Here is a 25,094-nt window from a genome sequence, read left to right as displayed (position 1 = left end):
GTATTGTAGGTATTTCCCTATCCCCAGAGGGCTTACTCAAGCCTGTCGTAGTTTATAGAAGAGAAAACCCAACTGGTCTTTTAATCATTCACCATCATTTTCAAAACTTTTATTAACTTCAAAAAAAATGTTTTTGTGTGTTTTATCTTTTCATTAAAAATTATAATAAACCATCAACTCTCATGCATGAGAGAAATATAGCCAGCAGTCTCTTTGTCAAGATGATATACACAGCCCTACACATCCGGTGTTTCGCGGTAATTGCTTCCTCAGGGGCATGTGAAAATGTTATCACAAGAGTCTTTGCCTGCAGATATCAGAAACAATGCACTTAGTAAAATAATATAGATCAAAAAATAGAAAGAATACTTATCTCAACACCGGAGGCTACCGTTTCAAAATGGATCCGACGTCTCTACTGTCGTCTTCATGGAAAAGAGGAAACGAGGCTGACGTGAAACGTCTCGTTAAATACCCACGGTGTGATGTCACACAGTGATGTCACTAGAATGCAAATTATGTGTCAGTCATTTGCTGTCAAGATCTTGAAGAAAACACCATTTTTTTATTATTAGAAAACCTTCATCATAGAAACACATGTAAATCAAGATCTGTATTAAGACCCTTAGGACTGACAGTGCCAAGTCTATAGATCCATCTTTGTTCAGATCGCAAAAGCTGTAATTCACGATCGCCACCTCGCCAATGCTCTGGTATGTGGTCAATAGCACAGAAAGATAAATCCTCAAAACGGTGTTCGCATGAAATGCAGTGTGCTACCAAAGGTTCAAACGCACGCGAATTCTTTATATTGGATCGATGTTCAATCATTCGGGTCTTTAATACACATTTAGTCTTTCCAATGTACAACAGATCACAGGGGCAACGAATAAGGTAGATGACCATTGTAGACAAGCATGATGTTATGTATTTCAAAAAAATCATGTAACCTGTTTTTAAGACCATTTTATTGGTTATTGTCATTGAAGATGTACATACAGGACAATTGTTGCAGGGTATCCTCGTAAAAAAACGTGCAGAGAAATTCTTGGCTTGTATTTCAAAATCAGCAAGGGTAGTACAAAGACGTCTCAGACGAATGAACTGACTGACAGGAAGATTAAACTTGAAAGTCCGCGGATGAGCACTCTCGAAATGCAAATATGTATTCGAACAAACTGACTTTCGAAAAATGGAAGTAATAAAACCTGATCTTGCCATAGTGATTTGAATGTCCAGAAAGGAAATCGAAGTGCATTGAATCTCTGCAGAAAATCTTATATAAGAATTGCACGTATTCAGCCAATCTAAGAAAAGTTTGAAACTCCTCCCTCCAAAGAACAAACACATCATCAATGTATCTATTGGTGTTTGAGGTAGTTGTGGGTGGATCCTTGGGCCGGTGTCAGATGACCACGCCCCCGGGGGAAGATCCTGAGAGGGACCACCGGTCAGGCTCAGAGTATGGAGACAGACACACACTAGTTATTTTATTAAACAGTATATTGAACCACCAGAGGTGGCAGTTGTGTGCTGGAAGTGCCCGGCAGGGCTGTAGTCCCTCAGGTACTGGAATAGTGATCCTGGATAACTGAGCTGTAGAGAAACTGAATATAGTGAGTAGGCAGGGTATGCAGAGTTCAGGAACCAGAGCCTTGATGGTAACACTCACACAATAGTCTCTAGAAGTAGTCCAGGTGTTAGAATAGGTTAGGCCCTCGAGGAGCGAGTACCTGGTTCCAGAGAAAGCTCTGAGAGAAAGAGAGAAGATAACTCACTGGTGTAGTAGGCAGCAATGACTTCCAGGCAGAAAGAGTATTCAGTAACCAGTCCGGGAACATGAGCTCTCGAGCGAGTGCCGGCTCCTGACTGTGACCTGAAAAACAAAGAGAGAGCGAGGCCTCTGAGGAGCGGGTACCCCTGGTAAGTCCGCTGAGGCAGAGTAGCGTGGAGAGAGCGAAATTGGTCTGTAACCAACTCCTATTCAACTCCTTGCTAACTCAATTAGTTAGCGATTTCTGAGACCTTCTATATCTGGTACTGATGATGTCATCTCGGGGATATCACTGAGGTTCACGCCACTGCTGATACATCAGTCGGGGCCGCGCGTGCGCCCTTAGGCCCTTGTGAAACATGGCGGATCGCAGCATCGAACCGCTCCGGGGATGCCGGAGGAAGATGGCAAAGAGACACCGCGGTGGCCAACCTTCCACTTGAGAAAGAGATGAGGAGGGCGGAGTGGAGACCTCGAGCAATGACGGTCGCAACAGCATCGTTTCTATACAACTATTTGGTTGTGAAAAGGATGATGAGTCAGATGTTGTTCTGCAAAGTGATCCATATATAAATTGGCCAGATCTGGAGCCATGGTTGCCCCCATAGCAGTGCCTCGGATCTGCTGGTAGAATTTATGATCAAATGCAAAGAACTTTTCTTTCAATGCAATCTGTAACAATTGTGACAGAAAATCGCTTGGAATACAATGAGGACGTGGGCGTCTGTCAAAAAACATATTAGCAGTTTCTATTGTCTCATCTTGAGGGGTGGAAGTATATAATTCCTCTATGTCTAAAGTAGCCAGTTTCAAATTTGTAGTATCAATATTCAACTGTTCAAGAAAAGTTACCATATCAGAGGAATCTCAGATGTAGGAAGTCATCTGTGGGATAAAGGGTGCCAAGAACCAATCAATAAATCGAGATAAAGGTTCCAGTAGAGATCCTCAACTGGATACTATAGGTCGATCCGGAGGATGCTGTAAATCCTTATGTATCTTCGGAAGAATGTAAAAAAACCGGGACCCATGGATAAGATGGTGTTAGCAAACCAGATTTGGAACCCTGATTCACAATCTTGGTGATGGTCGTCTGTAAGATTTTCGTAGGGTCTTGATAAAGAGGTTTATAAAACCGGGTGTCTTCTAGTTGATGACTGATTTCTTGTTCGTAAACAATTCGGTCTTTTAAGACAATCTTTCCACCTTTATCCGCAGGTTTTACTATCAGATTATTGGCTGAACGTAATTCTTGAAGAGCATTCTTTTCAGAACACGATAAATTGAAAAAAGGCTTTGTAGTAGAGGTAAATTTAAGTGAAGCAATTTCTTTTGAGACCAATTGATAGAATACTTTCATTGCTGGATCTTCTGGCCCAGACGGAGTCCAAGTGGATGGATTAGAAATTATTTAAACATCACAGCTTGAGGGATGGGAGTCAAAAAAATAATTTCAGCTTTAGCATCCACACAAAACAGAAGAGAGCCACTTGCAAAGAAAATGAATCAGTCCAAGGGGTGGGAACAAATGATAAACCCCGTTCCAAAACCATAAGTTGAACCAGTGTTAATTCAAAGGAAGAGAGATTCAATACTAAAGATTCTTGGCCTGTTGAGACAGGGTGACTCTCGTTGAATGTTCTGATTGATTGGAGGACAGATGTCGATTGTACCGGATGTTGAAAGGACGGCGGGCTCCCCGCATGTTCTGACCTAAAAATGAGGTTGTCGTTGGGCTTGTAAAGGATGAATTATCATTGCGTCGAGCACGATTCCAGGACTCATCATCACCAAATGAGTCGTCCCCACTGGAGTCAAAAGTGACATGCCTCAAAGTTTTTATAGTGTTGGTCTTAACCATCCAAGGGTAAACATACCCTTTATTGTGGTCTCGTTCCTCCCGACTAAACTTTTCATATTTATATTTTTTCAAGTCAGAACGAAATTTATCAATCAGTAGTATTCAATTGAAGAGTAAATAGATCTTGATCAATGGTAGAGGCCAGAAGGGACTTAGTCATATCAGTTTCTTCTTGTATAATCTGGTCAGTTGCTTGAGCCTTTCTAATGATCAAGATCATCAGATCCAGACTGCACTTATTTAGGATGGCGTTCCAATCTTGTAAATCTCGGATCTCCGCTGCTACCGCCGCTCCACCGCCGCTGCAGAGAACCTGGGGAGAGAAGGCCTGCGCGATCGGCGCCCAGACCCGTCGGGGTAAGGCCTTCATATTCCCCTGCCCCCGGCGAGCCCAGCCTCCGATCACGCAGCCTACTAACTAACCGTGGCGCCCATCAACGCGACTCGCTCTCCTGGACCCTCCCACCAACAACTAGCAGCCAATTACAAAACAGAGAGGGTTTTTTGAATTTGGAGAAACTCACTTAAATTGCCTGATCCGCTGGCGCCGCGTTCTTTTAAATCTCGGATCTCCGCTGCTACCGCCGCTCCACCGCCGCTGCAGAGAACCTGGGGAGAGAAGGCCTGCGCGATCGGCGCCCAGACCCGTCGGAGTAAGGCCTTCATATTCCCCTGCCCCCGGCGAGCCCAGCCTCCGATCACGCAGCCTACTAACTAACCGTGGCGCCCATCAACGCGACTCGCTCTCCTGGACCCTCCCACCAACAACTAGCAGCCAATTACAAAACAGAGAGGGTTTTTTGAATTTGGAGAAACTCACTTAAATTGCCTGATCCGCTGGCGCCGCGCGCCTGCGTCGCACGCCGAAGGAGTGCGACAAAGGGGCTGGCCCCTTTGTGCGCCCCTTCGTGCAGCCACTGAGATTAAGAAGAAGTTAAAAGAAAAAACTTGAAAATACGTAATCTACTTAAAAAATGCTTAGACCTCTACATCCACAGTAATATCACCCCCAACCGTCTATCGGACCTCACTCAACCACAGGCATCCTCCAGCTAGCTGCACTCGGACCTCACTCAACCACAGTCCTCCTCCAGCTAGCTGCACTCGGACCTCACTCAACCACAGGCATCCTCCAGCTAGCTGCACTCGGACCTCACTCAACCACAGTCCTCCTCCAGCTAGCTGCACTCGGACCTCACTCAACCACAGGCATCCTCCAGCTAGCTGCACTCGGACCTCACTCAACCACAGGCATCCTCCAGCTAGCTGCACTCGGACCTCACTCAACCACAGGCATCCTCCAGCTAGCTGCACTCGGACCTCACTCAACCACAGGCATCCTCCAGCTAGCTGCACTCGGACCTCACTCAACCACAGGCATCCTCCAGCTAGCTGCACTCGGACCTCACTCAACACAGGCATCCTCCAGCTAGCTGCACTCGGACCTCACTCAACCACAGTCCTCCTCATCTCACCTTCCTCCTCATCAATGCTCAATCCTTATCAAAAAAACACATGTTAATCTCTGACATACTACAAGAAAATAACCCTGACTTCTTTGCCATAACAGAATCCTGGCTTAAAAACACCGATCAAGTACTTCTGAATCACATAGCTAACAACGAATATGACACCTTTTCAATACCACGCAATTACAAAAGAGGAGGAGGCCTTCTACTTCTTACAAAAAAACACCTCTCAATGAAAATGATTCCTCATAACCTCCCAAAACAATATGAAGTAGCCCTGTTCGACTCTCAATTCCTACAAGTTTGCCTTATATATTGTCCACCCAAACTACTAGACAGCAACATCTCTCCACTCCTGGAATTCCTCATTACAAACATCAATACAAAAAAACCTTCCATCATCCTTGGTGACCTCAACCTCCATACGAATGCCAACCCCAGTACACCAAGCTGCGAAACCCTACTAGATATGCTCTCAAGCTTAAACTTCACCCTTCAAGTAAACAACCCCACACATAAAGCAGGTCACACTCTTGACCTAATTTTCACCAATTATTTCTTCACGGATACCTCCATTTCACACACCTCAGTTCCCTGGTCAGATCATCATCTCCTACTATGCAAGTCTCATCTGAATTACAACATCCCTTCAAATAATAGTAACACACAAAAATACTTTAAATACCGTCCTCCTTTTCTAACTAATCCCCTCCTTCAAGAGCTGGGACATCAACTAACAAATCTTGACTTATCAAACATCAACAACGCTATCCAATCGTGGTCTCTTATCACCAAAAATACCGCCAACATCATTAATCCAGAGAAATTCAAACGGCTGAAGAACAAAAAAGAAAATCAAAACCCTTGGTATAACACCTCTCTAAAAAATATGAAAACAGCCCTCAGGAAAACGGAGAAAGAATGGCAAAAAAACAAGCTGCCTGCAATACAACAGAAATACCGCACACAACTAGCCGAATACAAAAAATTAATCCAAAATACTAAACGAGACTACTATGGTAAAAAAATTATAAACTCCACGAACAAATCAAAATCCTTGTTCAACATAGTAAATAACCTCATTACAGATAATTGCAATTCCATCGTTTCTGTCACCAAAAAAAACTTAAGTCAAGACTTAGCTATTTTCTTTAAGGATAAAATCACCAAAATAACAGACTCCTTCAACACCACGTCAAACTGCCAAATACCAACTTCTAGAAATAGCAACTCCCCTTGGCCCAACTTTAGACCTATATCCATAACGGAAACAGAAAAAATGATAAAAAAAAATCAACCCTGCTCGCCATGTCTTAGACTCCATTCCCACTCGAGTCCTTAAGGAAATTGCTTATCCACTAGCCCCAACAATTGCAGCAATCGTCAACAAATCTCTAGAGGAAGGCAAACTACCTCCCATGCTAAAAATCGCTAAAATCACACCTTTGTTAAAGAAAAAAAACCTCAACCCAGATGACCTAAACAATTACCGCCCAATTTCTAACCTACCATTCTTTGCCAAATTGACAGAGAAAGCGGTGCTGAAACAACTAAATGATCATTTAGATGATAATAAAATACTTTGTCCCACCCAATTCGGTTTCAGGAAAAACTTCAGTACCGAAACACTCTTACTCAACCTTTCCAATACCATATTAAGAGGACTCGACAACAAAAAAGGATACTTACTGATTCTTCTGGACCTCTCTGCAGCCTTCGACACTGTAGACCACAAATTGCTTATTTCTAGTCTTGAATCCATCGGGCTCACTGGAAAAACTCTCAGCTGGTTTTCATCCTTCCTCAAAAATAGATATTTTAAAGTCACCTACAACAACATATTATCAAACGCCATCCCCCTCGAAACAGGTGTACCGCAAGGATCGGCACTCTCACCCATCTTATTCAACATTTACCTTACTCCTCTTTGCCATTTTTTATCCAGTCTTGGCATATCATATTACATGTACACCGATGATATACAAATTCTGATTCCAATTTCCTCCTCATTAAAAGATACAATGTCTAGTGCAGCCTCTCTCCTGGACACAATCAGAAACAGATTAATCCAACTTAAATTATGTTTAAATATGAACAAAACTGAATGCATACTCATCGCCAGAAAAAACTCCGGACCTAAAACTAATCCACCCTTCCAATTTGACAATTCCATCATCCAACTTAAAGACAATGTTAAAGATTTAGGCATCTGGGTGGACAATGATCTAAATTATAAAAAACACATCTCTACTAGAACAAAAGAAGGATTCCACAAACTACAAGTAATCAAACACCTAAAACCACTGCTTCACCCACATGACTTCAAAACAGTCCTTCAAGCCCTAATATTCTCCTGTTTGGACTACTGCAATTCTCTTCTGATTGGCCTACCCAAGTCATCCCTAAGACCATTACAGCTTCTTCAGAATATCGCTGCCAGAATCTTAACGGGGAAAAGAAAATCTGAACACATCACTCCTGTTCTCAACCAACTACAATGGCTCACAATTGAGAAAAGAATCGAATTCAAAGTCCTCTCAATACTGCAGAAAGCAATTTACAAAGCAGATTACACTGCTCTTGATGACGTCATACATATCCACCACTCCCTACGCACTACAAGAACAACTAGTAAAATACAACTTGTGATTCCATCTCTTCCTCTCGCCAAACTCTCTTCCACCAGAAATAGAGCCATTTCCATCATCGGCCCAAAATTATGGAACTCACTACCTCAGTACCTCGCTGGTCAAGAAAACCCTAAATCTTTTAAAAAAGAACTAAAATCTTGGCTAGTAAGCCAATCTCATACTGACAGCTCGGACTTTTGATCTCATAACTATCAGTCTCCTGATTGGACAATTTATCCTGCTTCCTAACTACAGATATCTCCTATTATCTATGAACCCTGTTTTTTCAGTATACCTAACTTTTAGTATATCTTGTTTTTGTTTAAACTAATTTTATATGTCAGTTCTCAGTCTGTTTAATGTAATTTGTCAAATTTCAATGTAACTGGTTGTTATAATGTAAACCGGAGTGAAGGCAACTCTGCTATACCTCGGTATATAAAAAACGCTAAATAAATAAAAAAAATAAATCTGAAATAAAATCATCATCCTCTTTGTATAAATGTGATTCTTTTAATATATGGAGCCCCCGGGCAATACGTTGAATTCTGCAATATTCTAATAATGTATCTGCATGAAGAGTCGTGCAGACAGATCGCCGTAATAGTTTCTGCAAGGAGAACCATTGTGTATCAGGAGATGAACTGGAAGATGTAGAAAAAGATTATGGTTTTCCCAATAGTGCTTGTAAATCAGCATCAGTGAAGCTCTTCAAGAATTACGTTCAGCCAAGAATCTGATAGTAAAACCTGCGGATAAAGGTGGAAAGATTATCTTACAGGACCGAATTGTTTACAAACAAGAAATCAGTCGTCAACTAGAAGACACCCGGTTTTATGAACCCCTTGATCAACACTCTATGAAAATCTTACAGACCATCACCAAGATTGTGAATCAGAGTTCCAAATCTGGTTTTCTAACACCAAAAGAGGCGAAATATTTGGTGAATTCTTATCCACGGGTCCCGGTTTTTTACACTCTTCCGAAGATACATAAGGATTTACAGCATCCTCCGGGTTGACCTATAGCATCCAGTTGTGGATCTCTACTGGAACCTTTATCTCAATTTATTGATCAGTTCTTGGCACCCTTTATCCCACAGATGACTTTCTACATCAGAAATTCCTCTGATATGGTAACTTTTCTTGAACAGTTGAATAATGATACTACAAATTTGAAACTGGCTACTTTAGATGTAGAGGATTATATACTTCCATCCCTCAAGATGAGACAATAGAAATTGCTAATATGTTTTTTGACAGACGCCCACGTCCTCACCGTATTCCAAGCAATTTTCTGTCACAATTGTTACAGATTGCATTGAAAGAAAATTTCTTTGCGTTTGACCATAAATTCTACCAGCAGATCACTGCTATGGGGGCAACCATGGCTCCAGATCTGGCCAATTTATATATGGATCACTTTGAAGAACAACATCTGACTCATCATCCTTTTCAGAACCAAATAGTTGTATGGAAACGATATATTGATGATGTGTTTGTTCTTTGGAGGGGGGATAATGAAAGGTTTCAAACTTTTCTTAGATTGGCTGAATACGTGCAACTCTTTTATATAAGATTTTCTGCAGAGATTCAATGCACTTCGATTTCCTTTCTGGACATTGAAATCACTATGGCAAGATCAGGTTTTCTTACTTCCATTTTTCGAAAGTCAGTTTGTTCGAATACATATTTGCATTTCGAGCGTGCTCATCCGCGGACTTTCAAGTTTAATCTTCCTGTCAGTCAGTTCATTCGTCTGAGACGACTTTGTACTACCCTTGCTGATTTTGAAATACAAGCCAAGAATTTGTCTGCACGTTTTTTACAACGAGATTACCCACACTCCTCCGTGCGGAAAGCCTATTTACGAGCAAAATGTGCTCATCGGGAATGGCTTTTTCACTCTCGCCCTGCCGAAGATTCTCCTGCCTATACCTGTATTCTTCCATTTTCTTTGGAAGCTTATGTAATTCGTCAATCCATTCTTAAAATTTGGCATGTTCTGCAGATGCAAGAGATCTTTCAATCTCCTCAACGGATCACCTTTTCCAGAGCTCCCAATTTAAAAAACCTATTGGTTCATTCTGATTTTTCCAGCTTCTCAACTGAGGATAATGTTTTGATGGGATCCCATTATCCCTGCAACAATTGTTCTGTATGTACAACTTAAATGACAGTAACCAATAAAATGGTCTTAAAAACAGGTTACACGATTTTTTTGAAATACATAACATCATGCTTGTCTACAATGGTCATCTACCTTATTCGTTGCCCCTGTGATCTGTTGTACATTGGAAAGACTAAACATGTATTAAAGACCAGAATGATTGAACATTGATCCAATATAAAGAATTTGCGTGCCTATGAACCTTTGGTAGCACACTGCATTTCATGCGAACACCGTTTTGATGATTTATCTTTCTGTGCTATTGACCACATAACAGAGCATTGGCGTGGCGGCGATCGTGAATTACAGCTTTTGCGATCTGAACAAAGATGGATCTATAGACTTGGCACTGTCAGTCCTAAGGGTCTTAATACAGATCTTGATTTACATGTGTTTCTATGATGAAGGTTTTCTAATAATAAAAAAATGGTGTGTTCTTCAAGATCTTGACGTCAAATGATTGACACATAATTTGCATTCTAGTGACATCACTGTGTGACATCACACCTTGGGTATTTAACGAGACATTTCACGTCGGCCTCGTTTCCTCTTTTCCATGAAGAAGACAGTAGACACATCGGATCCATTTTGAAACGGTAGCCTCCAGTGTTGAGATAAGTATTCTTTATTTATTTATTTATTTATTTAGAAACTTTTATATACCGGTAATTGTGGGGACATCATACCGGTTCACATAATAACTGCAAGTTTGGAAAGTACATTTCAACAGGGATAGTAACTGGGCGCGGGGATAACCAATAGGCAGAATGAAGGATAGAAAACAAGAAGGTCATAACGAGAGAATAACAATTTACAATTTACATTGAATATCTCCTTAATATAAGGAGAGGGCGGTCACCTAGAGGGGGGGGGGCTGCGGAGGGGGAGGGAAAGCTATTCTGTGTAGGCATGGTTGAACAGAAGTGTTTTTAGTTTCTTTTTGAATTTGAATGCACAGGGTTCAAGGCGCATGTGGACAGGTAGGGAGTTCCAGAGGGCTGGACCGGCAATTGAGATGGCACGGTCGCGGGTGGAGGAGAGATGAGCTGTTTTCAAGGATTGAACATGTAGGGTGCCTTTGTTGGTGGATCTGGTGGCTCGGGTGGAAAAGGAGGCGGTGAATGGGAGGTCGAGCCAGTTTGAGTTGTGGGTGTGGATGGATTTGTGTATTATGGTCAAAGTTTTGTAGTGTATGCGGGACAGGATGGGGAGCCAATGTAAGTCCTTAAGGATGGGGGTAATATGGTCGTGTTTGCGTGTGTTCGTGATGAGTCTTGCAGTAGCATTTTGCAATAGTTGGAGGGGTTTTATCGAAGATAGGGGGAGCCCTAAGAGGAGGGCATTACAGTAATCAAGTTTGGAGGTGAGGGTGGCTTGAATCACTGTACGGAGGTCATGGGTGTAGAGCAGGGGTCTGAGTTTCTTTAGAACATTGAGTTTGAAGAAACCGGCTTTGAGGATGGAATTGATGTGAGGTTTCATACTGAGATTGGGATCGAGGAGGACTCCGAGGTCCCTAACGGAGGGTTGAGCAGTAAGGAGGTTAAGTTTAGGGTCGTTAGGCGGGAGGTCAGGGGGATGCGAGGAGATGTGGAGGAGTTCTGTTTTATTTGTGTTGAGTGCAAGCTGAAGGTTGGTGAGGAGGGCGTTGATAGCTGCTAGGCAATTTTCCCAGTGTTCCAGGGCATCAGATATAGAGTTGTGAATGGGAATGATGATCTGTACATCATCAGCATAGAGGTAGAATTTGAGTTTAAGGTCTGAGAGGAGGTGGCAGAGAGGTGTGAGGTAAACATTGAAGAGGGTCGAAGAAAGTGATGAGCCTTGCGGGACTCCTTGTTGTAGGGGGTATGAGGCAGATAGGTTGTTTCCAATTTTAACAGAGAACTTTCTGTTAGAGAGGTAGGATTTGAACCAGGTGAGGGCTATTCCTGAGATGCCGATGCTTTCTAGCCGTGTCAGGATGTGGTGGTGGCTGATGGTGTCGAAGGCCGCTGAGATATCGAGAAGGGCGAGGAGGTAGCTGTGGCCTTGTCCCAGACCTCTGAGGAGATGGTCTTTCTATTTTTTGATCTATAATATTTTACTAAGTGCATTGTTTCTGATATCTGCAGGCAAAGATTCTTGTGATAACATTTTCACATGCCCCTGAGGAAGCAGTTACCGCGAAACACCGGATGTGTAGGGCTGTGTTTATCATCTTGACAAAGAGACTGCTGGCTATATTTCTCTCATGGATGAGAGTTGATGGTTTATTATAATTTTTAATGAAAAGATAAAATACAGAAAAAAAATGTTTTGAAGTTAATAAAAGCTTTGAAAATGATGGTGAATGATTAAAAGACCGGTTGGGTTTTCTCTTCTATAAACTACGACAGGCTTGCTGACACCGTCTTTTAGGCTAATTCTTATATATATATTTTTGGTTTCCCTTTTTTGTTAAGGTAACTGAAATCCCCCATTATTACTGCATTGCCAAATTAATTAGCTACCCTTATTTCTCTTAGCATTTCATTATCTGTGTTATCATTTTGGCCGGTGGTTGGTAGTATACTCTTATCGCTAACTACTTCCCCAATACACATGAGATTTCTACCCACAAAGATTCTATTGTACATTTAGTCTCTTGCAGCATTTTTATACTGTTGGACTTTATGCCATCCCAAACATAAAATGCCCCCCTGCTCCCAAGTTGATTCACCCTGTCATTGCTGTATAATTTGTACCCTGTCCCATTGGTTATCCTCTTTCCACCAGTTCTCTGAGATGCCAGTTATATCTACCTCTTCAGTGCTATACACTCTCTCATTGTACTTCTTAGACTTCTGGCATTGACATACAGACATTTCAAAATATGTTTTTGTTGGTTTTGACAACCTGGTTATAGGACCCCACTTTAACGTCACCTCCAGACATACTACATTGGACAGATCTTTCGGACAGGTACCAGTTCCACCCTGAGCCTCCCTAATAGATGAATATAATTTTCACACTGTAAATAATCTAGGGCAGCTTGTAGCAAACTCAGACTCTGGTGACCATTCCCTGACATGGTGACCTATCTGTAGCCCCTTCCTTTACACTACTCTGCTTGTTGGACCCTCTTTCTCTTATCATGCCTCTATACTTCCCATAAGTCCTTATTCTCCTGTGCTGTACTCTGAGCCTCCTCTGTGAAGATACCATCCCTATTCTGGCACACAGGAAACACACCCCACCCAATAGGTGAGTGCCGCACCTCCATTACAAAAGGCCACTGTGATGACAGTTGACAGGTTAGATCTGATGAAACACATGTTTTACTGAGGGTATGCAGACCAGCTGAAGGCACATACAGGAGGTTAGTAAGAGGCCAAGAAGTCTTTTAAGGGGACATACATGGCCAACCCTTTACATATAGAAATGTTGTGTGTTTGAAATATTATTTGGTGTACAAGATAGAGCATTTGAGTTCAATTGCTACGTGGCTCCAGATTTTCTGAACAGGTTGATCCCAAGGCATGCAGGAACTTATATTCTAGCTTTTCTAAGGGGCAGCATTATGGAAATCAGAATTTCTAGTCCCAGAATGCTATGATTAAATTCAAGGAATGGGTCTTTCTGTTCTCAATACCTGAAAACAGTAAACCTTTTTCAAGAGCTATACCATGTAGTTGGTCCTCTCTCTGGCTTTGCATGCTGATACATAACAAATGTTTCCAGATTATATATCTGTACTACAAGGGTTTATATCTGTACCATGGGAATGCCTTTTTATACAGTTCATGGTGTCGCAAGAGGTGCTATGTTAGGTATCATGGAGCTGTTCTGTTAGGTAAAAAGGAAGATCAAGTGTGTGAAGAGAAATGCCCACATAGCATGTATATTAAAATTATGTACACATTTCCATTTTGCAGGGAAGCAGCCAGACAATGATTCTGATGGCCCGGGATCAGGTGGCCTCGCACCAAATCTCAGACAGTTTGCAGGTGGCCAACTAAAGGGCAACTCAGGAGAGGAGAAGCTTGTCGATCCTAGAAAAAAGAAGATGCAGGCCACTTCTGCAGAAAGGCGGAACAATGATATCAATTCCCAAGTGGTGGAAGAGATTTCAGAACTCAAGACAGAGATTCAAGACCTCAGAGCTGTTGTGAGGGAAGAGATTCAGGACTTCAGGAATATTGTGAGGGAGGAGATGCAGGGTATGAAGCAGGAGCTACGGAGCATTCAGCAAGAAATTCAGGCCCAGACTGCAGTGTGGAGGGAAATTCAGCTACCACCAGCCTTTGCAGCACAACTAGGCTGGATTACCTCTGCTCAGGCCAGAGCTCCAACTACATCGGTGCCAGAGCCACCTATTCCTCCACCACCACCCATCATTCTACCACCACCTCTTAGACCGCCACCACTATCTCTGTCCAGGCAGCCTATAGCTCATCACCACCACCACTGCAATAGAGAGATACTTCCACCTCTACAAGGGCACAGGTGGTTGAGGAGGAAAGGCCCACCACAGCTACTCAACTGACTATGAGCCCCCTGTAGACCCTTCCAGCAGCTATGCTGATGTGCCACTGCTACCAGGTCCCATGCCCTCGGAGGGCAGTGTCTGCTGCGACAGGACACCGTTGCAGAGGAGTGCCAGATTTGGTCAGTGCAAGGCACGAGAGCTTCCCCCACCTCAAAAAAGAGGGCAGCCAAGAAAACACTAAATTTATTTAATATATTAGTCATCACATTGAGCACACCATATAAATAAATGCACATTTACCTTCTAAAATGTCTGTGTATCAGTATTCCTTTTTTCTATAGATTGCCATTGACTCTGGTGTTGGATCTCCTGAAATTCCTTCTGACTCAGGTCATGTCTCGCGGTTGCTACCCCTAATTGAGCTGGATGTTCACTTGGATGCAGATCCGGCGCTGCTCTCTACATTGGTGGAGGGGAATTAGGGCTGGAGGGTACTGGAAGCCAATAGTAACAGGTGGGAGAGAGAAAAAGAAAAAAAAAAGGATAAAGTGCGTAGCTTGCTGGGCAGACTGGATGGGCCGTTTGGTCTTCTTCTGCCGTCATTTCTATGTTTCTTCATTCAGATGATCTTCTCATCCCTTTGAAGGAGGCATATCTGGTTTTGACAAGGTTATGAAGCATATAGGTCTTACAAATATTTGTATAGGCGGTATATAAAAGATTTTAAATAAATATAGCAGGCAAGAAAGATCTCATAGACCTTAGCAGGATTGTAGAAAAGTCATCCCCCAGATCTGTGCAGATAACAGAAACATGTTTTAAGTCGGTGAAAGGTTCTCTCGAGGACTACCCTGGTCTGCTGGTGCTCCCTGTGGTAGCGAGCCTCTGCAGTGGTGTATGGGTTAGCTAAAGGGATCATGAGCCAGGTTTTGAGTGGATATACTCTATCACCTATATGGGAGAAGGCAGACAAGCAATTAGTTATGCCTTTGAGTTGGGCAGTGGGGTAGCTCACATGGCAGGGTGAGAGGAGTCCTCCTGGACCAAATCTGTCAGTCCAGCTAGATATGAGGACGATAAGCAGATGTTAACTGGTATGTAGTGATAAGTGCATTCCTACTTAGAAGCAGCTTCCCCCCCCCCAGTGATGGCCCTTCCCGTAAGTGGTCATGAATTCCTGACTGCAAGAGGAAATGGACCTCATGAGTGAACCCTGGAAACCTAGGCACGAAGTCTAGGATGATGCTTTTGGTATCATAGACCACCTGCATATTGAGGGGCCTCGTCTCCCCCTGGTGCCCTTATAGGGACATGAGTGCAGTTGATAGCCCTAAGACAGAAGAGAAGCATGCTATTTCATAAAAATCAGTCATGATTTGTTGTTGCTGTCTGCTCCAAGGTAAAGATATATAGTGATGTGCTTTGTGAAGCAATGCTGACAAGAAATGCTTTGTATATATGGATGTGGCAGACTGGTTTCTTCTTTTTTGTTTTTTTAAGTTCAAATTATTTTTTTTTCAAGAAAAAACAACCAACCAAGCTTGAAGATACAGAACATACTTCAAAAGATAAAGGTTAAAAAAAAAAAAGGAAAGGAAAGATGCAGTATCAAACAATCAACAAAACAGCATATAGGACACAGGCACCGAAACATTACTGGCCTCACTCTCCGATATCGTTCTAAGTGGCTTAGTTAATGGAAAATCGTACTTTCTGATACTATTAGATATCTCTTCGGCCTTTGATACCATCAATCATGATATCATGTTAGACAGACTAGAAGAAATAGGTTTAGCAGATACCACTCTATCATGGTTTAAATCTTACTTATCTAACAGAGCTTATAAAATTAGATTAGGGTCAGCCGAATCAGATTCAATTCATTTCATTTCTGGAGTCCCTCAAGGCTCATCTCTATCTCCTACCCCTTTTCAACATCTAAATGGCGCCTCTCTGTAAATTTTGGCAGGTTAGGACTTGTACAATTTATTTATGCGGACGATGTACACATTTTACTTCCAATAGAAGGCTATGACTCCACTCTAAAACTTTGGAACATATACTTTAACTCCATTCAGCAATTACTTAATCAGATGTTTTTATCATTGAATTATTCAAAAACAGAAATTCTGCTGATTTGTAATAAACTAAATGAAAGGGTTATATCAGAAACCAAAACTTTACATAATCACCTTATCATTACTCATGAAGTAAGAGACTGAGGGGGTCATTTTCTAACGCTAGCACACGCGAAAAGGGACGTTTCTTATGCGATAGCTAGCTCGGGGCGGAGTCAGCCCCGGAAGAGGAGGAGTCGGGGCAGCCCCGGGGCCGACGCTGGGGACACATCGCTGGCGACGAAAGGTAAGATTCCTTATCGCTGCCAGTTTTGCGCCGAATAACTACACCTTTTATGGTGTAGTTATTCGGCGCAAAAGCCAGCAGCGATCACATCGTGGAGGTGCGATCGCTGCCGGCTATCACAGGACTGCCCCCCGCTTTGCCCTCCCCCCGTTACCGCCGCCCCGTTACCTTAGAGAATCTAGACCTTAGGCATCATTTTAGATAGTGAATTTAATTTTAAGTCCATAAGTAACATGGTAAAGGAAGGATATTGCAAATTGCAGATTTTAGAACTGCCTTCAGGCTCTTTTATTTTCCAAACTTGATTATTGTAATGCTTTGCTACTGGATCTCCCTGCTTCTACGATCTGACCTTTACAACATTTGCAAAATGCCGCAGCCTGGCTTTTAACAAGAAGTAAAAAGTATGATCACATTACCCCGATTCTGAAAGAACTCCACTGGCTCCCCATTTATTACAGAACTCGGTTCAAATGTCTAATCCTAATCCATAAAACTTTATACGGTGAAAAAATTGAGTGGCTGAATGCCACCTTACACATCCATACCCGTCAACGAAACTTACGATCCTCAGGCAAGGCATTACTATCCATTCCATCTCCTAAATTGGCACACCTAAACACAGTCCGGGATAGAGCACTGTCTCTGGCAGGCCCAAAAATATGGAACTCACTACCAGTTGACATAAGACTTGAATCACACCCATTCACTTTCAAAAAAAAAACCTCAAGACATAGTTATTTGAGCAGGCATTCTCGGATTGAAGTTGGTCTCCTAATTATATAATTTTAGCTCACTGAAGTGCTTATTTTTTAAATATCAGTTTTTATAGGCAGTTAGTTTTGTTAAAAAAGTTATTGATTGTATTATTTAAACGTATTTAATATTATTACCTGTTATTTTAGACCTGTTTTACTTCTGTATTATGTTTTCTTTTGGTTTTAATGTCTTATGATATAAACCGATATGAAGCTTTTACGAATATTGGTATATAAAAAGTGAATAAATAAATAAAATGGATTATTCACTAAAATAGTAATTCTGTTATTGAGGCTTCATAATGAATTTTCCCCACTGATTCCTTTGGAGCCACATTGAATGTTTGTGAGCATGTAAATGAGACAGCCTTATAAAATGAAGCATGGGCATGCATTCTTTTGCTTCTAGCCCTTAGGTCATGCTGAGATCAATCATTAAGCATGTTCATTTGCTTCATCCACCTTTTTATGTAGTGAATAGACATCAGGAGAGCAACTTCCAGGGAAACTCATGTATATTATGAAGTATATATTAATAGATTATGTGTGTAGGAAAGGGTTCATTCCCCAAAAAAACCTCATATCTCTTTACCCATTTGATACTATTTAGCTTCCCACTGTTGACTTTTCAGTCTCAGAATAGTATTTGAAATAGTCACCTAACCGTCTCAAATAATTATTTGTAATGGCTTTATTTATAATCTCTGTTGTCTTTTGTATGAGCAGCAGATTACCATTATGACCAAAATATGCACAAATATATTATAGAATATGAACTGTACAATAGAATGTTTTGTTAGGAGTCTGTTTTCTTCTTTTATGTGAATTTGGTGGTATGTCACTATGACTTTAGTAATTATATGTAAGTGTTCACTTCAGCAGAGGTTAGTATGATTAAATTTGGTCTCACTGCAATGACAGGTAGCCATAATTTTGGTGGTCTTCACAAATGTTTATTAGTATTTATAGCTGCATAATAGATGGCTGTTGGAAACCTGAAGAAGGTTCTGGCATAGAACCAAAACCAGGAGCTAGTTATATTTATTTACAAATCTAAACAATTTAAAAGTTCTTGTTTTTTCTTGCTTTCACCAAAATTTGATGCTATCAGGCTTAAATTAAGTACTCTTACAGACAGTATTTCTTCAATGTTCTCCCTGAGCTCTGTTTGACGTTTTACCTTCTAAACTGATCCCAAATTGAGCAGCAAAGAAGAAGTTTAACCCTTTATTTTCAGAGTTACAACTGTTCAATTGGAACTGATTGTAGGGTCTAAAATCAACTTGGAGATACATTTACTTTTTCTTCTCATAGTCACACTTTTTTCTAAACTCCAAACTCCAAACACTATCCAATCTCAACCACTACTATACTGATGAGGGAAGTCTTTAAATCTCTTCTTGAAACATGTCTGCGTTAATTCAATTATAGATTGTATTAGGAGGGATGCTAGAGTTCATAAAGAGAGATGCAACTAGCAGAAAAAAAAAGTAGTAATCCTCTATACAGGTTATTGGTAAGGCCTCACGAATATTATGTTCATTTCTGGAGGCAGTATTTCCAAAAGGCTGGAAGCAGTCCAGAGGAAGGTTACCAATGTCTACCCAAAAAGCTGAGATGAGTCTTAAGAATGTAAATATAATATACCTTAGAGAGAAGGAGATATGATAGAGACATTCAAATATCTCAGATATTAATTATGCAGAAGAAGCAAATTTTTTTCAGAAGAAATGTGTTCTAGAATAAGAGGTCATGGTATGAGAATCCAGGATTAGTAGACTTAAGATCAATATCAGAAAATATTTCTTCACAGAAAGGGTGATGGATACATAAAATGACTTCCCAGTAGAGGTAGTGGAGACAAAAACAATAACAGAACTCAAGAAAGCATAGGATAAGTACAGAGAGAATCCCTAGCTACAAAGAAGTGAAGGGAGAGCCAGAGATTAACCGGGGTCTGTGGCAATACAACAGAAATGAAATTGAGCAGATGAGATAGCCTAATGGTCCTTATCTGTCCTCATGTTCAATGTAATTATCAAACCATGACTTGTTTGGAATCCATCTAACATATTTCCTTGAAATGCCCTAGTATGGACTTTTGAGTTCTCCAAGCTCTTATTTCAGCATTTGCAAGAAACTGCTTTGTGAATCGACCTAGAGATTTCCTACTGTGTAGCTTGCTTATTTATTTATTTATTTTGTGCTTTTATATACCGATAATCTGTAATTCATTCTTAACTGTTTACAGAAAAATTAAAACATGGTCATAAAACAGTAAATTACAAAACATATTCTTCATACAATGGACATTAAAAAGCAGAAATAAATATTATAACTAAATCTAAAAATTAAATTATCCAATATAATTTCACAATAAAAGTAAAAACATAAGATAAAAACAGTAAAATAAAGCTAAAATATAAGGCATACAGCCAAGTTGTCCTTCTAATCCTTATATTCATATTTTCCAAGTCTTGTGAAATGTAGTTTAATAGGGTATGTTGTGTTTGATACAGCATAAGTATCTTCCTTGCTTTAATTAAAATAAATTAATTGCAAAGAAAAGACAGTATTCACAACTGCCAGGAGAATGGAATCAAACACAAAGAATGTGTGGCAAAATATACATTACTGTTCAATACATGTCCAAGGAGAGCATTTGTAATATAATGTGCACTCGTTATCCAAGAAGCCCCAACACGGCCATGTTTTACAGCAAGGCTGCGCCAGGGGGACCAACAAGTGTTCACATCAATCAGAGGTAGATCACAAGTGTATGCATTCTAAGCCACAGGTGCTAGAGGCTCAGAGCATATATGTGGAAACCTCCAGACAGGAGGACCTCAGAGCATGGTAATTTAGTATTGATTGTGGCAGGCTTTCATAACAAAACTTCAATTCCTAAAGCCGGCATTTTGCCCAGCATCAGAAAGGTTTGGTAGGTGTCTGCACAGGTGTTTCACTGCCGGTGTAGAACTTGAAGTCATGCCATAGGATTTGCCACCACTAAAATATTTTTTCATAAATGGTACAGAAAACTTTTTGACGGATCAGCGTTGGACACCTACCAAACCTTTCTGACACTGGGCAAAATGCCAGTTTTAGGAATCAAAGTTTTGTTATGAAAACCTTCCTTGATAACGAGTGCACATTGTATTACAAATGTTCTCCTTGTTTGACTTAAATAAATAAACCTATGGACATGTATCGAATAATAATGTATATTTTTTTGCCACACTTTCTTTTTGTTTGATATTTATCTATATGTGTGTGTTGTCTACTTTGCATTTGTATTGTGCTTTTGCCCAATAGGAGAATGGAATTCCCAGACATCATTAACTACTTGCATCTAGCAGCCAGCCAATTAGCTTATTTCCACTGGGTTCCATAAGGAGGCACATCCATGTCCCGCAGCCAGAGGACTGTTGCTGTAATGTTCAACAGAAACTTGATTACAGGGGATATAGTCAGTCAGCCACACTGAAGTTTGGCTTCCCAAAACATCTGCTGACATTTGGGTTAGGTTCGCAATTGTTTAGTCATCATTGATACATGACTGAGCTGTTGGAGAATTATTGGTGCTGCAGTTGGATCTAAATGCTTGTTTTGACCAATGTTTGGATGGTTTCATCTGCACTGAAAAAACTATTGAAAAACGATTTGGTCTATTGATTTACATGGGTGGATGATTGAGAGGTCTGGGCAACCTCTGTTTTACAAGAGCTTACTCATACCCATTCTAAATTAAATGTTTATATTGATTGAGCTTAAACAAGTTCTGATTGATTAGTCCATAAATTTAAAAAAAAATGAATACTTTTTTTTCATGGACAAGCAAGACTACAATCTGCCAAATAAGTGGGTGACGACATCCAACACACCAAGTTTGAAAAGCACTCTCAGAGCTAAAAAAAAAACCTAATAACATTGAGAGACCAGCATATATAACTTTTATAGTCCTTACTTCAAGACCTACTTCAGGTAAATGGGTCAAAAAGACTTAGTGTCTCTGCCAAGGAGACTTTAAGAGAAAGTGTGGCCAAAGAGCCATTCCTTATCTTTTTTTTTCTGAAAGTGAGGTAACACAGCTTGAGGCATAGTGATAGTAGTACTTTACTCCAGTTTTTTGGAGCATAAGTGAAGGCATGGAGATAAGGCGAGAAGAGCCATATGGAGGATTGGCATTCTCTAGTGCAGTGGTTCTCAACCTTTTTCCCATCGTGACACACCTGACAGGCCACGCTCACATCTGTGACACACTGCTCATCACAATTCACGGCGGAAATAAAAAGTAACGGTCCGGTAATTATTTTTATTGTTTAAAATGACAAGGAAAAGATACGATTTCTGCTGAACAGAAACTGCATAAATAGTAAACATCCCACACCAAAACAGCACCAATTTCCACACTTAAATAGTAACCACCTTACCTAAGAAAAGGCAACACTGAAAATATTACACCAGGCCTTAAGACACCAATACATCTCCTATTAGGAAAACGGACCAAGTCAGGCTGCTATAGAGCCCTACACAGAAACTACACATCAGCAGAAAACCTCACCTAAATCACATGTGCTGACCCTCACCTAACAAGGAATAAAGAGACCAAAACGCATAACTAGAAGCATGCAGAAAAAACTGAATTGGAAACTGCAACAAATATAAAATCAGTAGCAGTAAAACCATACTAACAAAAAGAACAGATTATTTTGAAGCAGCTGATGAGTGGAATATCCAATAATTAAAAACTCATATAAAAAATTCTAGATACCAATAAAATATTTCAAAATAGCAGACACAAAGACCAAGAAATGAAAAATAAGGATACAACAATTTTTTTCCTCTGCATACCTGGGAACGTTTGATATCCAGGTCTCCTGAGATTGTTTTGAATTAGCAGGAGGGGAGGGGTGGTTTGCTTGGAACTTTCTCCTCTCTCTGTCACATACCAGCACTCTCTCTCACACTGGCTCTCAATTACACACCTATACACACATGCTCTCAGTCACTCACATATACACATGCTTTTTCTCTCACTTATATAGGCTCTTAATTACACATTTACACACATGCTTTCAATCACACACATACATGCTGTCTTTTTCTCTCACACACTCATTCACATGCTTACAAACATGTTCTCTCTCTTTCTCTCATTTACACACAGGCTCTCAATCACATACTCAGATGCTCTCTTACCTAAACCAGCTCTCAATCACACACAGACACACATGCTCTCTCTCTTATTTATACACACAGGCTCTTAATCATACATACACATGATCTCTCTCACACACAAAGGATCTCAATCATGCACACATACTCTTTCACACAAACAGATTTTCAATCACAAACTTACACATACAGGTTCCCAATCATAAACTTACATTCATGCTGTCTCTCTCACAGGCAGGCTCTCAATCACAGACATACTCTCTTTCACATATACAGGCTCTCAGTCATTCACATACATGCTGTCTCACTCACACACATATACACACACAGGATCCCAAACACACATGCTTGCTTGCTCATTCACTCGCTCTCCCTCCCTCCCCGGAACTAGCAGCAGCAGCCTCCTCCGAACCCTAACCTCCTTCGTTTTCAGCCCTGGCGGAGCAAGGAGTCCCATCGGTTGCGGGAGTTGACGTTCTTCTTCATTTTTCTGCACGCCGCGCTGCTCATTCCTGAGGCCGCGCCTCTCTTTTGTTCTTTGGGCCGACGCTGACCACACTAGCGTGGTCTCTTCTTCTCGCGCCCGCACCCGCTGCTCACCACTTCCTCTTCCGGGCCGTGGGGGGGGGGGCGGGAAGAAGAGACCATGTCAGTGCCGCTGACTCCAGCTGTCCTGCCGCGTTCCGCCCGGGCTGACAGCACTTTAAGCCCGGGCAGAGGAGGACCGGGGAGCAGCTGGGTCAGCGGGGGACCGGGAAGTGTGGCGACACACCTGCGTGTTCTTGGTGACACACTGGTGTGTCGTGACACACCTGTTGAGAACCACTGCTCTAGTGAAAGCATAGGGGGAAAAAACGCTTGAGTGATACTCAGGGTCTTGTTTGTTCATGCACTAGTAGAAGAAGCAAAGGGTTTTGAATTGTATCCTGCTTTTGATTGGGAGCCAGTGCAGCTAGTTTAGTATTGGTGATATATAGTCTTTTGCTTTGGCCCCTACCAAGACTAGCAGCCGCATTCGCTAGAAGCAGGAGGCGCTTCAGTTTGAATTGTGAGATGCTGAAAATAGTTGCAATAGTAAATTCGGCTGGTGATTTAACACATGTATCATGGCAGTAAGATTGTTGATGTAGTTGCACAGTTGTTGAAGCTTGTGCAGATACATAATGAAGTCCTAACCACAGAGAGATGTTTTTGTTATGAGCCCCTAGGCTTTGTACTGATTCCTTGGATTGCAAGGGGGTAACTGCCAAGAAAGTTAAAGATCAAAGGAGATCACCTTGCTGACAGAGCCAGAGGAGTCCAGATTTGGTAAGGTTTAATTTGTTTGTGGTTACTAAGCAATTGGGCTTAACATTGGATAAGGTTTGGTCTGATACTTTTTTATGCAGACTTGAAAGTCATCAGCAAATAAATGGTATTCAGTGTTGAAGGATTGAATGAGGTCACTGACTGAGCAAATGTAAATGTTGAAAAGGATTGGAGAGAGGACTGAATCCTGGGGCACGCCACAGGTGAGATCTCTGGGATTGGATGGTTTGTTGGCCCATTTGACAGTTTGCCTACTGTTAGGAATGGTTTGACCCATTTGAGTAGAGAGTGCCTTCAATGCCAATGTCTCTTAGACATTGAATAAAGAGTTGGTATTTGACAGTTTTAAAGGCATCAGAAAAATCCAGAAGGACTAGGAGAGAATTGCCACCTTGGTCAGCATGCAGGTGGATACTGTACGTGGTGGCCGTTAGGACAGATTCTGTCCCATGGCCTTGCCTAAAGCCAAATTGGAAATGGTGCAGGATGTTGCCCTCATGGGAATACAACCTACAGGGCTAATGGATCGACAGATTCTTTGGAGGAACTTCTCCACCTCTTGTTGGGAGATTGTTCTGAAACCAGACAGTGGGATACTGTTGGGAGCGTGTTGAGTTAATCTGGCCAAGGTTGAAGGAGGGGTACTTATATTAGTGGGCAACTTGGGCCTGGGGTGAGCGAGGTAGAGGTGGAGGCATCAAAAGTGGAACAAATAGTCTGTATATTTTCCATGAAAAATTACGAAAAATCTTCTGCTGTGTGGACAACACTGTTCTTATAGTATGTTGAGAAGATGATGTATACTTTTGCTAGTAACAGAGGAAATATTTCTGATGGAAGGTTTAGGTGTAGGACTAAGAGGACCTTGTACTGGGAGTAGGATGGAGGCTTGGACGAGGTGCTGTGTGTGACCAGGTGTTAGGATCTATGGTTATTGTGTAGGGGTCTAGTTGATGTTTATGGAATATAAAATCAAGTGCAGAGAGTGGCCATGCTTGTGTGTGGGAACCTTGATTAGTTGAGAGAGGCGGAGATCATCCATGTTGCGTTGGAAGCTGGTAGCATTATCTTTGAGAGGCAAGGCGTTTGTGGGAAGTAGTAGCAATGTCACATAAGAAGGGAGCCAAGATGAT

General features: G+C 41.3%; 1 protein-coding gene across 5 annotated transcripts in view; it reads left to right on the top strand.

The window, feature by feature from the left end:
* Positions 1-25,094, top strand: part of GK (glycerol kinase) — a 381,644-nt gene that overhangs the window by 317,141 nt on the left and 39,409 nt on the right. The window contains exon 21 of one of the 5 annotated variants that reach the window (XR_003856986.1): positions 13,800-13,916. The exons of 3 other annotated variants lie outside the window; for them this stretch is intronic. Coding sequence is in view for 1 of the 2 variants with exons in the window: in XM_029603078.1 (XP_029458938.1) it covers positions 13,800-14,410 (611 nt within the window). In the remaining variant the exon portion in view is untranslated. Of the gene's footprint in view, positions 1-13,799; positions 14,750-25,094 lie in introns of those variants that run through there. One more of the 5 variants, XM_029603078.1, reaches the window with a different exon arrangement.

This window comes from Rhinatrema bivittatum, chromosome 5 (assembly GCF_901001135.1).
Source record: "Rhinatrema bivittatum chromosome 5, aRhiBiv1.1, whole genome shotgun sequence".
NCBI lineage: Eukaryota > Metazoa > Chordata > Amphibia > Gymnophiona > Rhinatrematidae > Rhinatrema > Rhinatrema bivittatum.
The sequence above is the reverse complement of the archived record's forward strand: the minus strand, read 5'-3'. Positions and strand labels throughout refer to the sequence as shown.